The 13,959-nt window shown below is 39.3% G+C and overlaps 2 protein-coding genes across 2 annotated transcripts; both read right to left on the bottom strand.

Annotated features, from left to right (window-relative positions):
* Positions 1 to 1,602: 1,602 nt before the first annotated feature.
* LOC138905664 (uncharacterized) lies at positions 1,603 to 1,935 on the bottom strand. Its single transcript, XM_070194186.1, has one exon. It carries the CDS (start codon positions 1,933 to 1,935, stop codon positions 1,603 to 1,605), a length of 333 nt encoding a protein of 110 aa, XP_070050287.1.
* A 7,498-nt stretch (positions 1,936 to 9,433) lies between these two features.
* On the bottom strand, positions 9,434 to 11,772 carry LOC104114378 (anthocyanidin 3-O-glucosyltransferase 5-like). The gene is made up of 2 exons (XM_009624805.4): positions 10,884 to 11,772; positions 9,434 to 10,233 (listed from the first exon to the last, which is right to left on the bottom strand). The coding sequence occupies exons 1-2, from the start codon at positions 11,664 to 11,666 to the stop codon at positions 9,565 to 9,567; spliced, it is 1,452 nt and encodes a 483-aa protein (XP_009623100.1). The 5' UTR covers positions 11,667 to 11,772; the 3' UTR covers positions 9,434 to 9,564.
* Between the last annotated feature and the right edge of the window lie 2,187 nt (positions 11,773 to 13,959).

Genomic DNA, 13,959 nt, shown 5'->3' with positions numbered 1-13,959 from the left:
AACTTTTTAACTTTAAATTTCCAAATTACGGCAAATCAACCTACGGACATCCAAAATAAATTTCGGGCATACGCTCAAGTCCGAAATCATGATACGAAGCTATCAGAGTCATAAAAATACAGTTTTGGGGTCGTTTTCACAAAAGTCAAAGTTGGTCAATATTTTTAAATTTAAAATTCTATGTCAAGAATCAAGTATCCAAATCAACCTGAAAGCATCCTAGAATGAAACTAACCAACTCTGCTAGTCATAAAAGAATAAACACATAAGTGTGAAGCAATAAAAGGGCAATTACGCAAAACTCCTTATCCAGTCGTTACATTCTCCCCCTCTTAAAACAAATGTTTATCCTCAAACGTGCATAAGGACATACCTAAAGTGGTGAATAGATGAGGATAACGACTCTGCATGTCATGATCGGTCTCCCAAGTTGCCTCCTCGATAGGATGACCCCTCCATTGAACCTTCACTGAAGCAATAGCCTTTGATCTCAACTTCTGGACCTACCGGTCCAAGATAGCCGCAGGCTCCTCAATGTAAGTCAAATCCTCGTCCAACTGGACTATGCTGAAGTCTAGAACATGAGACAGATCACCATAATACTTTCGGAGCATAGAGACATGGAACACCAGATGAACCGCAGACAAACTAGGTGGCAAGTCAAGCTTGTAGGCCACCTCTCCAATCCTCTCATGGAAGGTTCGATATACTTGGGGCTTAACTTGCCCTTCTTCCTGAACCTCATCATACCCTTCATGGGTGAAACTCGGAGCAAGACTCGCTCTCTAACCATGAATGAAACATCGCGAACCTTTCAATCCGCATTGCTCTTCTCTCCAGATTGGGATGTACGAAGCCGATCCTAGATCATCTTAACCTTCTCCAAAGCATCTCGAACCAGATTCGTGCCTAATAACTTAGCCTCTCCCAGGTCAAACCACCCAACCAGAGAATGAAACCGTCTCCCATATAGAGCCTCTTACGGAGCCATCTGGATACTCGACGGGTAGCTATTGTTTTAGGTAAATTCCGCATGTGGCAAGAGGTGATCCCAAGTGCCACCAAAATCCATAACACATGCGCGAAGCATATCCTCCAATATCTGAATAGTGTGTTCGGACTGTCCGTATGTCTGAGGGTGAAATGATGTATGCAACTAAACCCGTGTGCCTAGCTCATGCTGTACAGCCTTCCAGAAACACAATATGAACTTCTATGAAGTCGGACAATCTCGCAGATATAAACTTGAGCCAGCTGCTCTGAAGAATATATTGTCACTACTGGAATGAAATGAGCAGACTTGGTCAACCTGTCCACAATCACCCATACTACATCAAACTTCCTCTGAGTCTGTAGGAGCCCAACAACAAAGTCCATGGTAACACGCTCCCATTTCCACTCTGGAATCTCAAGTCATTGAAACAAACCACCCGGTCCCTGATGCTCATACTTCACCTGCTGACAATTTAGGCACCGAGCTACATACTCTATTATGTCTTTCTTCATCCTCCTCCACCAATAGTGTTGCCTCAAGTCTTGATACATCTTAGCGGCACCCAGATGAATGGAGTACCGCGAACTGTGGGCCTCCTAAAGAATCAACTAACGCAACCCATCGACATTAGGCACACATAACCGGTCCTGCAACTGCAACACACAGTCATCCTCAATAGTAACCTCATGGGCATCGACATGTTGAACTGTGTCCTTGTGGACAAGCAGATGGGGGTCCTCATACTGACACTCTCTAATATGGTCATATAGAGAAGACCGAGAAACCACGCAGGCCAGAACTCGATTGGGCTCAGAAACGTCCAGTCTAACAAACTGGTTGGCTAAGGTGTGAACCTCCAATGCTAATGGCCTCTCTGCTATAATTAGATATGCTAAACTACCCAAACTCTCTACCTTTCGACTCAAGGCATCGGCCACCATATTAGCCTTCCCGGGTTGATATAGAATAATGATATCCTAGTCATTAAGTAACTCTAACCACCTTCACTACTGCAAGTTAAGATCTTTCTACTTGAACAGATGTTGTAGACTCTGGTGGTTGGTAAAGACCTCACAAGGAACACCATACAAATAATGTTGGCAGATCTTTAATGCATGAACAATGGCTGCCAACTCTAAGTCGTGGACTGGATAATTCTTCTCATGAGTCTTCAGCTGTCAAGACGCGTAGGCAATCACCCTACCATCTTGCATCAACACCGCGTGAAGGCCAACACGTGATGTATCACAATACACAATATAAGACCCTGAGCCTATAGGTAACACCAACACGAGGGTTGTAGTTAAAGCAGTCTTGAGCTTTTGAAAGCTCGCCTCACACTCCTCGGTCTATCTAAAATGAGCACACTTCTCGGTCAATCTGGTCATAGGTGCAACAATAGATGAGAAGCCCTCTACGAAATGACGATAATACCCTACTAAACCAAGGAAACTCCGGATCTCAGTAGTTGAAGACGGCCTGGGCCAACTCTGCACCGCCTCAATCTTCTTCGGATATATCTTGATCCCCTCACTTGACACCATATGACCCAAAAACGCCACTGAATCTAGCCATAATTCACACTTTGAGAAATTTGCTTATAACTTCTTCTCTCCTAAGGTCTAGAGCATGATCTGCAAGTGCTGCTCATGATCTTCCCTATCGTGAGAGTACACCAAGATGTCGTCAACAAACACAATGATGAATGAGTCAAGATTTTGCTAGAATACACTATTGACCAGGTGCATAAATGCTTCTGGGGCATTGGTCAGCCCAAATGACATCACGAGAAACTTGTAGTGACCATACCGAGTCCTAAAGGCAGTCTTCAGAATATCCGGATACCGAATCTTTATTTGATGATAACCTGACCGCAAATCAATCTTCGAGAATACTCTAGCACCTTGTAGTTGATCAAATAGGTCATCAACGATTGGCAATGGATACCTATTCTTCGCTATAACCTTGTTCAACTGATGATAATCAATACGAATGCACATAGAACCATCCTTCTTCTTTACAAACAAGACCGGAGCACCCCACGGTGACACACTAGGCCGAATGAATCCCTTATCAATTAACTCTTGCAACTGCTCATTTAACTCCTTCAGCTCTGTTGGGGCCATACGATATGGTGGAATAGAAATGGATTGAGTGTCCGGCAACAGGTCAATACCAAAATTGATATCCCTATTGGGTGGCATGCCCGGAAGATCTATCTAGAAAGTCTCTCACTGCCGAAACTGACTCAATGGTAGGAGTATCAGCACTGACGTCCCGTGCAAAGGCTAGATAAGCATTACATCCCTTCTCAACCCTCCGTTGAGCCTTTAGAAATGAGATAATCCTGCTAGGAACATAATCTAATACACCCCTCCAATCTAACTGTTGTAAACCTGGCACAACCAGTATCACAGTGTGACAATCAAGAATAGCATGATAAGACGACAACTAGTCCATGCTCAAGATAACATCAAAGTCAACCATACTAAGTAACAACATATCAACTCTGGTCTCAAAACCACCAATGACAACTAAACACGACCGATACACATGGTCCATAATAATAGAATCTCCCACAAGTATACACACATAAATAGGAGAACATAAGGAATCACGTGATATATCCAAATACGGATCAAAGTAAGAAGATACATGTGAATAAGTGGATCCTGGATCAAATAAGACTAACGCATCTCTATGGAAAACCGGAACCATACCTATAATGACTGAGTCTGAAGCAACTACATATGTCCTATTCGGAAGAGCATTGAATCTGGCCTGGCCTCCCCCTCTAGGGTGACCTCTACCTGCCTGTCCCACACCCCTAGATGGTTGTGCGGGTGGAGCAGCAACTAAGGCAGCAATCATGGCTGGAGAAGTCTGCGGACCTGACTGAATCCGTGGAGCCTGAGGAGTCTGGGAAAGTGCACCCCTCTTGAGTCTGGGGCAGTCTCTGACCATGTGGTTGGTATCACCACACTCAAAATAAGCTCTCAATGGGTGTGGCGGCTGGGACTGGCGCGGGCCTGGTCGGCTAGACTGACCACTGAAGGCACCCAGTGCAGGAGGTGCACTAGAAAGTGGCTGAGCAAAGTGTGCAACCTGGGACCTCGATACAATCGGAGCACCACTAGAAGCTGGAAGTGCTGAGTGAATTCGATGGCTCACATAGACCCTACCATGGTGGGTTGTAGCTATCACGTGACCACCACTAAATCCTCCCATTCCACGAGACCTCTTGGCCTCCTTATCATCTCTATCATGGTCTAGCATACCCTACAACCTACATGCAATCTCAACCAGATGTTGATACGGAGTGTTTGACTCCAACTCTCTAGCCATGTTGAATCTAATGCTCTGGTTGATCCCCTCGATGAATCGACGGACTCTCTATCTGACCGTAGCAACCAAGGCCGGTGTATGCCTGGACAAATCACTAAATCGGACATCATACTCTGACACTGACATAGTACCCTGGCACAGCCGCTCAAACTCCGCGCGCCAAGCATCCCGGAGGGTCTGAGGAACAAACTCTCCCAAGAAAAACTCTAAAAACCGACCCATGTAAGTGAAGCTTCCTCGGCTAGGCTATCCATCTCGTACGCTCGCCACCACTGATATGCGACTCCCTTTAGCTGGAACGTAGTAAAAGCAACCCCACTCGTCTCCACAATGCCCAAAGTGTGGAGAATACAGTGACACCCCTCAAGAAAGCCATGTGAATCCTCTCAAGCTAAACCACTGAAAGTAGGAGGGTGGTACTTCTTGAATCACTCGAGCCTAAGCTGCTCCTCCTCAGATGTTGTTGCCCTAGCCATGAGCAGAACCGAAGCAATAGGTACAGCCGGTATAAACTCTGGGACCTGATTAACCTGGACCCGCTTCTCTTGGGTACGGGCCGCGGGAGTCTGTGCTTCTCCCCCAGCCTGAGAGGTGGCTGGTTCAAGTGGGATCAACCCCGCCTGAGCTAAGGTATCGAACATGCTCAAGAACTATACGAGGGTCTCAATAAGTGCTGGGGTGGCAATAGGCACCATGGGTGTCTGTCCCCCGACTGGTACTACTGGTGGATCCTCTGTCGTAACTCGGGTAGGTGATCTAACTGCACCACATGCCCGTCCTCAGCCTTTGCCTCGGCCCCAAAATCTTGCGGCTCTATTAGGGGGTGCAAGTGTCTGATCGTCGGATCCTGCAGTGCGTATCCTCACCATCTATGAGAGAATAGAAAGTCAAATATTTAGTTTTCAAAATCATCCAATTCGCACGATATGGAATCAAAAAAGTGAAGTTTTTCTAACTGTTCTGTAGCCTCTCGAAGACGTTTTTGTACCAATCCGCAAGACTCTACTAAACCTGCTTATGACTCATAACACCTATGAACCTAGGGCTCACCAACTTGTCACATCCCCAATTTCCCTTCTTAAGATGTCGTGATGGCACCTAGTCTCTACGACTAGGTAAGCCTAACAAATAATAATAACTGAACATATAAAAATTAACAAGTTACTGAAAAACAACTGAATAAAAGATAAAAACCTTCTGAAAATAGAATCTCACAATACACACCCCAAAATCGGTGGAACTAAGTCATAAGCTCTACATAATACATCTAGAGTACTACTACATCACTGTCTGAAAGAAAATATAATAGGAAGTAAAATAGGGAAGGTGACTCTGAGGCCTGCGGACGTAAAGTAGGTATACCTTGAAGTCTCCCAATCAGGAGCTACAACAATCCTCTAACGACCGGCACGAGCAGACGTACATGGATCTGCACAAAAAGATGTGTAGAAGCGTAGTATGAGTACACCACAACGGTACCCAGTAAGTATCGAGCCTAAGCTTAGTAGAGTAGTGACGAGGCGAGGTCAAGACACCTACTAGGATATAAAATAGACAGTATGAAGTTGCAATACGAATATGTAATGGAAAGTGAAGAAACAACTAATACGGAAAGATAATTGCAAGAAATAGTACCGGAAGCCCACAATAGATATAACAGTAAAGAAGCAACTAAAGTGACACAATGATCATGTACTGACAAGAACTGCTAGAACAAATAAGGAATGACACAACAAGATATATTTTCGACCAAAAACACCTTGCAACATCAAACAAATAGCAAGTATTGCAACGAGGTACCGCCTCATGTATAATGAAATCAAAACCGAGGTACCGCCTCGTATAATTAAGAATCACAACCGAGGTACTGCCTCGTAATCACTTTTCTCAATTTCAATCACAACATTTTCTTATACCGCCGTGTGAGCCTTACATTTGAAAATAAGTTTTGAAAATATTTTTTCCGTAATAGCTACACGCACTTTAGCCTACCTTATGATGTCGCGTGACTTTACGTTGTTCCCTTATAAGCAACATGCACATAAGTCCCACCTAATACCTCTGTATGCACATCAACCCAAGCCTTATACCATTGTATGTGCGTCAATATCATATCACAATAACAATTCGCACCACAAGTGCCCATATATCACAACTTGCCAACAACAACAATGTCAATATTTCTACAACAATAGCCCATGGCTCCACCACAACATATGCAAGAATATCAACAACAACAATGGATGAAAAATGCTCAATAAGATAGATGTTTCAACAATAACCAACATCGCCTAGACGTATTAACGACTTCCACAACCTCAACACCAAATAACTCAGCAATGAGAGAAATAAGGTATAACCACAATATTAGATAAGACTAACTTCACAATAAAAGAGATAATATTCAACGATGAGTCTCAAATAACGAAAATCAACAAGTAAAGGGATAACATGAACAATTACTTAAAGTAACAAAAATCAATATGGAATGAGATAACACGATCAATAACTTCAACAGTGATAATTAAAATTGAAGAGATAGCATGTAACAATAAAGAAGACAACAAGTTCAACTAAAGCATGGAGCAATCTAGAAAGTAGGATATTGAACAAATACTAAACAAGTCCACTAAGACATTTAAGGATAGTCCACACAATTAAGGATAATTTGACTATGAGAATTTATAACATAATATGGCATTTCAATTAAAGCATGGAGATAGTCTAAGTAGCCTAAACCGGTCAAATGGTAGATTCCGTCTACCCATGACCCCACGAGTTCATATATGCGATTAGTTTCAAAATCCGAGTTCAAATCGACTTTCAAAACTCAATTTCTTATTTTTTAAAAATATGACAAAGTTTCACAAATTTCTACTTTGATTCAAATAATTTTGATATTAAAATCTAAGATATGTTGATGGAATATGATGAGAAATAGATTAGAATCACTTACCCAAGGTTTATAGGTGAAAATCTCCTTTTCCAAATCGCCTCCTACTGAGTCTAGGGTTCAAAAATTGGGAGAATGAGTTCAAAATTCCCGTCTCTCAGCTATTTGTCTAGTCGCAAATGTCTCAAATGCGACATGGGGTTCGTAATTGCGAACCCCGCAAATGCAAAGAAGCACTCGCAAAAGTGCAGGCCCTTCCATCTCTGCTGTCATCTCAATTGCGATGAAACGTTTGCAATTGCGAACCTTGGACCTCCGCAAATGTGACCATGTAGATCGCAAATGCGAACCAGCTCTCCCCAGGTACTTATCGCAAATGCGAACCCAGCAGACTTGGCCTACCTTCGCAAATGCGAATCAAAAACTCGCAAATGCGAGATCTGAGGCCTGTGTAGAAAAACTAGCAAACTTTAATTCCAACAACACTCTGCTAAGCGTCTGAAACTCACCGGGAATATCCACATAAGTCTAAAAATATCATACGAACTCGCTCGCACTATCAAAACACAAAAATAACATCTAAAACTACGAATTGAGCTCTAAGGCGCATGAATTTCAAAGAAATTTTCAAGAACTTCTAGAGTTACAACTAAGAATCTGAATCCTATTATAGGGACTCCAAACGGCACCAATTTTTGCAGACAAGTTCTAAATACCATAACGGACCTATTCCAAGTCCCAAAATCTAATTCCAAATTTGATAGCTAAAAGTCAACCTATGATTAAACTTTTCAACTTTAAATTACCAAATTTCGGTAAATCAACCTACGGACTTCCAAAATCAATTACGAACATATGCCTAAGTCCTAAATCACGATACGAAGTTATCTGAGTCATAAAAATACAATTTCAAGGTCATTTTTACAAAAGTCAAAGTTTGTTCAATATTTTCAAATTTAAACTTCTAAGTCAAGAATCAAGGGTCAAAATCAACCCGAAATCATCCTGGAATGAAACTAACAAACCCGCACTTCATAAAAGCATAAACACACAAGTGTGAAGCAATAAAAGGGGTAACGGGACGTAATTACACAAAATGACCTATCAGATCGTTACATTTAACCTTAATAAGAAGCTTTTATAGCTAGGGTGCATAGAAAACCCATAAACCGTACCAAACCGATAATCCGAGTCAAACCGGAAAAAAAACTCCGATTGTGGTTTGGTTTGATTTAGTTCAGTATTGAAAAACCAACCCGACCATAACTAGTTTGGTTTGGTTTGGTTTTAACTAAAAATGTCAAACCGAAACCAAACCAATACAATAGTACAATTATACAATTTTTAAAAATATTTTATATATATAAATATTTATTGTAATGTAATTTATAAATATTTCTTAAACTTTTCACATTTTTATCTTTTAACGTATTACTTCAAGTTTGGACTTAACATTCTGGAATGGTAAATAAATTTTATAGCCCATAAATGTAGTAACTCAAAAAAAGTTTAAATCAATACTAATACTAACAAAAGAAATTCAATTCAGCACTAGGAATAATGATAGTGTTTGATATCTATGTTTTAGTTTTTCATTGATTTATAATGATAATGCGTAACTTAGTTTATCTTTTTTGTTATGTAATTAATAGTACTTATTAGCTATATTATTTTAGCATGACCTCTATAATATTTTTAGATGATGTTAATTTTTATTATGGCTTATTAATTAACAATATTTGCTTTATGCAATTTTATTACATTTTTTATTGAATATTTTAGTATAATGTTATGACATATCTCATATTATTGTGTTATTTTCTTAAAAAATACATTATATAGTTGTATCTTACTAGGACTTAAGAAATATTTAGTGCACAAGTTACATATTTTGTGTTATGAAGACTTTACCGAAAAAACTTCGGAAAAATGAAAAACACGAAAAAAATCGAGATTGAAAAATCCGACATTATTGGTTTGGTTTGGTTTATAGATTTAAAAACCCGACATCACTGATTTGATTTGATAATTAAAAAATCAGAACCAATCTGACCTATGTACATCCCTATTTATAGTCACACAAATATTATGGCCCAACAAAACTTTTGCCCCCTAAGTTTTTAAGACCACATGTTTCAAAGTATTCATTTTTTTTATCTTAAACTTTGTGTCAAGTCAAACTACTATCATCTAATTCAATATTAAATTCGGAATTGTGTAAAAATTCATTAACAAATTAAATATCATTATTAATACACTGCTAACGGTCGTTTATCAATTACTCCTGTCCTCCATGCCTAAAAGGCAATTTATTTGAAAAAAGCAAAAGATTTCACAAAGAAATAACTGACAATCTACTTCGAATGTCCTTCACAAGCTCACAAATGGAATTGTAAGATGAACCTCCATCACTTAGTGCATTTTGCGCACTCATCTTTAATTTCTTAGCCTTTTCCCTTATAGTCTTTCCTTCTTTTGTGTGCATCAACATTCTCACCATTCCCTCAATCTCCTCTCTCTTCACCACCTTCGTCGGCAAAACCGCCGGCCGAATCGCCACCCCTAGCTCCTCCGTCAACATGGCAGCGTTCATTTTTTGTTCAGCATATAGTGGCCATGCAATCATAGGAACCCCATTTGTCAAACTCTCCACTGTTGAATTCCATCCACAATGAGTCAAAAATCCACCCACGGATGAGTGGCCCAAAATTTCGACTTGTTTGGCCCACAGAGACACTACTAAGCCCATCCCATTAGTCCTAGTTAAGAACCCTTCCGGCAAGTATCCCGACATGCCACGTGTCTCTTTTCCGGTAGAGTTCATATAGGCACTATCTGCATCACCGTCGAACGGGGGACGTACAACCCAAACAAATTTCTGTTGGCTTAATTCTAAACCCAATGCAAGCTCGGTCATTTGCTGAGTTGAAAGTGTTCCACCACTTCCAAAAGATACATATAGAACTGACCCATGATTTTGCTTGTCTAACCATTGAATCACCTGTTGAGAAATATGAATGAATTGAAACAAGTTAAATAACACTGTACATATAGAACTGAGTTAAGATTTTGCTTGTCTTACATTGAACCTATTTTGAAAATATGAACGAAGAACACAAATAATGTACAGGCTTAGGCTAGAAATATAGTAATAAATCCCTCAATATATGTAGAACTGATTGAAGATTTTGATTGTCTAGTGATCATCCTTTGAGAAATATCACAAACGATTTAGGGTTGAAGTATGTTAAATGAGTAAAATTTTTAGCAAAAGTGATATTTGCTTTATCTTCTTAGCAAGATTACTATGAGATCGAAAGCAAATAGCTTTACTGGACAATATATACAGCCTTTTAAATTATTGCACTAAGCAAATAGTGGAAAATTCTAATTAAAAAGAAAGAATTTTTTTGATTTTAGGTGCATGACTCTGGAAAAAAAAGAATGTATTGGAGAAAAATAGAGAAGATAACGAATTAACGATAATACATGAAAGATTAGAAGGTACTAGCTTTTTTATACAAAGTAAACAACAATTAATTGGGAAGAAAAACTTAACTCATTAGGACGAAAGGACGCCATACTTTCAAGTTTCATCTTAATGAAAAATACTTTTCTATTTTTTATATTTAAAAAAACAATTAGCGTTACCTCATCACGTTCAGTTGTTTCAACTGTTCTCCTCAAGGGACCAACTGGAAATATTGGAAGAACAGGCATCTTTAGTACCGATCTCAACTTCTCATTATTTCGAAGTGCTTTAATAGTCTCAGGTTCTAAATCTTCCCAAGTATTAATCAAGATTCCATCAAAAGCTGCGTATTCCATTCCTAGCTTTACATACTCTTCATACTGCTGATCACTCCGATCCAGCAACGGATCCACCACGTCATCAGGTCGCAGTGCTTTGCAACCTGGAATTTTCAAAGGATCTTTAAGATCAACATATTCACCCTCAATTTCTTTGTCAAAAACTTGACAATATATAGCTAACGCTAATGTCCACGCAGTAGTTGGATGGTACGCGTACTTAGAAATTTTAAATTCTTCAGCAATTGGCAATATTTGTGTGCAAAAAATGTCGACAATTAAAGCATCTGGACGACGAGTCATGGAAGCTATAGTGGAATGAATTTTGGGCAAGGCTTCGCGCACCATTAGTCGTAATTGAGTGAAAACTTTAGTGCTGGAATTTATTAGGTGGGAAATATCGACTGAAGGAATGGGAATTATTTCTATGGTTTTTTTCTCATTGGTGAGAGTGGATTTCTTGAGAAATTCAGTTTCTGCTGAAGAAGAGCTGGTTGTGATAGCAAGAATTGTAATTTTGATGTTATAGTGAGCGGCTAATCGGTTGCCTAAGACTAGAACTGGGATTAAATGACCCATTCCAGGGCTTGAGAGTATAGCAATATGAAGCTGTGATCTATCCATTAGAGATATTATTATTTCAGAAAAGAGAGAAAAAGAATTTTTAAAATACTGGCTAGGACAAGTTTTAGAGAGGAAAATTTGTTGAATTGTACAGAGTAAAAACCATTTATTTGTGGGCTTTATAGGAACCAGAAAGTTTGGAAAAACAATAAATAATTTGTTGAATCAAACGGAACAGAAGTCTAATGCGTGCGGTTTCAAAGGGACATGACATGAGAGTCTATTTTAATTTAAGGGGAAAAAAAAACAAGAAACAAACAAACATGATTGTCAATTCTTTAGCCAAGTAGGGTCAGCAGATTTAATTTAAGAACCACAACATTGAGGGATGAAACCTATCTGTGAACATTTGCGTGATCATAATATTCACTACCTGTTTTTTAGGACCAAAGATCCAAGTACCGGCGGAGTTTAATTTATGGATTGGCTGAATAGCCTTAATAGCATTTATACTTGAGCCACTTTGTCATACCGGTTCTCAAACTTAGAAGATTGCCAATTGAACACTTACACTCATTCAAACCGTGAATAATAAACGCTTATCCTACGTGGCTGATTCTATGTATTATATTTGGCTTTAGTGCGTGATTCATACGCTTGTAAGGGGCGTGAAGGCCCTAACGGTAATAATGTGGCCTATTTAACAACCATCTTCTTCTTTCTACCTTATTCTCCATTGTTGAACATTATATAAGCTGATTTCTATCCAAATCTGATGCCTTCTTCTTTCTTTGTTAGCTTCAACAGTGCAAAATAAAAAGAAAATTGCTGGGATTCTTCATTGCCCATCAATTTTTTCCATCTCCTTTTCTTTTGAAATTCGATTTTTTTCTTCTTCTCCGGCAAGAAATAAGTTACTGCCGCGTCTTCTCCTTTAGCAATGAAGAAGGAACCTTTGTGTTATTGTGGACTTGCTGCAGATCGTAAAATGTCACGAACACCCACCAATCCTGAAAGAAGGTTCATAGGCTGCCGAAGATATGAGATTGGTGAAGGTTGTGGCTTTTTCTGATGGGTTGATCCTGCGGTTGAGGAAGAACACTACAAGACTCTTCTTGCGATTTTTATTAAGAAGAGTGATCGATGCCATTGTCAGAGAAGACAAGTAAGGTCGAAGTTCAGAGTTGCTGCTATTATAATTGCAGTTGTAGTTGTTCTAATGTTAGCTCTTATGTTATGTGTTTAGGATTGATAGTGTACTTTCTTATTTCTTGGGTTTAGACTAGATATTTTGTGTTGATGTAAAATTTTGTGTAACTGCAGAGATTGTGTACTACTCTGTCAGTAGTTCCAGACTCCACAAAGATAAAAAATTGTGAGTGAGGGATCATCTAGTAAACCATATATGTTGATTGTGTAATTAAGTGAAAATATTTACCCTCTGTATCATAGTGCCACTTGAATCAAATAATACAACACATACTGCTGCCTTTGGTCTCTTAGACCCTGCATTTGGACTACCTCTTCTAGGCTCATTGGTCTTTTTTTTTGGACCTCCAGCAACATTAGTTGATTATTGTGTGTTTGGATCAGTAATTGGTTGAGTGAAGGTGCCACTTTCCATAGTTGAAGCTGCTGCTGCTAATCCAGCTGCTGCTACTGATGCACTTCCAGCTGCTACTGTTGATGCACTTTCACTAGTTCCAGCCCTTCCACCTGATGCTGTTGATGAAGCATTTTCAGTAGTTTCACCTCCAACTGAACTAGTTCCAGCCTTTTCCCCTTGGTTTCTCTGCATATATATAACAAAACAAACACTAGTAATTGAATTCATCTGATAATGACCACAAAGAACATTAATACTTATTACTGATGGATATCCTTTTTTGTTATGTCCAAGAGTCTTGCACCTTTCAAGAATATGCCATGGACAACCTTTCTTTGTGCAGTTTGCCCTAACCATTTCCCTCTCATTTGGTTTCAATTTAAGGTTCATACCTTTTTGAATAGAATAGGTCTACAATGCCTCCCTAAATTGTACAACATTCTCAAATATCATATACAGTTCAAATAATATTTTTTTGCAACTTGTGTCAAAGTAGACCTTCTTACTTGGATTCCTAGCTGGTGCATCCCTTACTTCATCAGTGTCAACAAGTTCTCTTTCATCATCACTACACTCACTACCTGGATCTGAGCTATCAAAATACTAGTCATCCCCTCCTAGTTTCCCTTCATATTTTTCCCTTTTGTTCTTATACATATCTTCAAAAACCAGAATCTATATCAACTGGACCAGATGGTATCTCATCTATATTTACTTGGGCATCCTTCTTTTTATTGAGTTTAGACT

The sequence above is a fragment of the Nicotiana tomentosiformis genome, chromosome 2 (genome assembly GCF_000390325.3).
Source record: "Nicotiana tomentosiformis chromosome 2, ASM39032v3, whole genome shotgun sequence".
Taxonomy (NCBI): Eukaryota; Viridiplantae; Streptophyta; class Magnoliopsida; order Solanales; family Solanaceae; genus Nicotiana; species Nicotiana tomentosiformis.
Note: the sequence above shows the minus strand (reverse complement) of the source record. Positions and strands in the feature narration are given on the sequence as shown.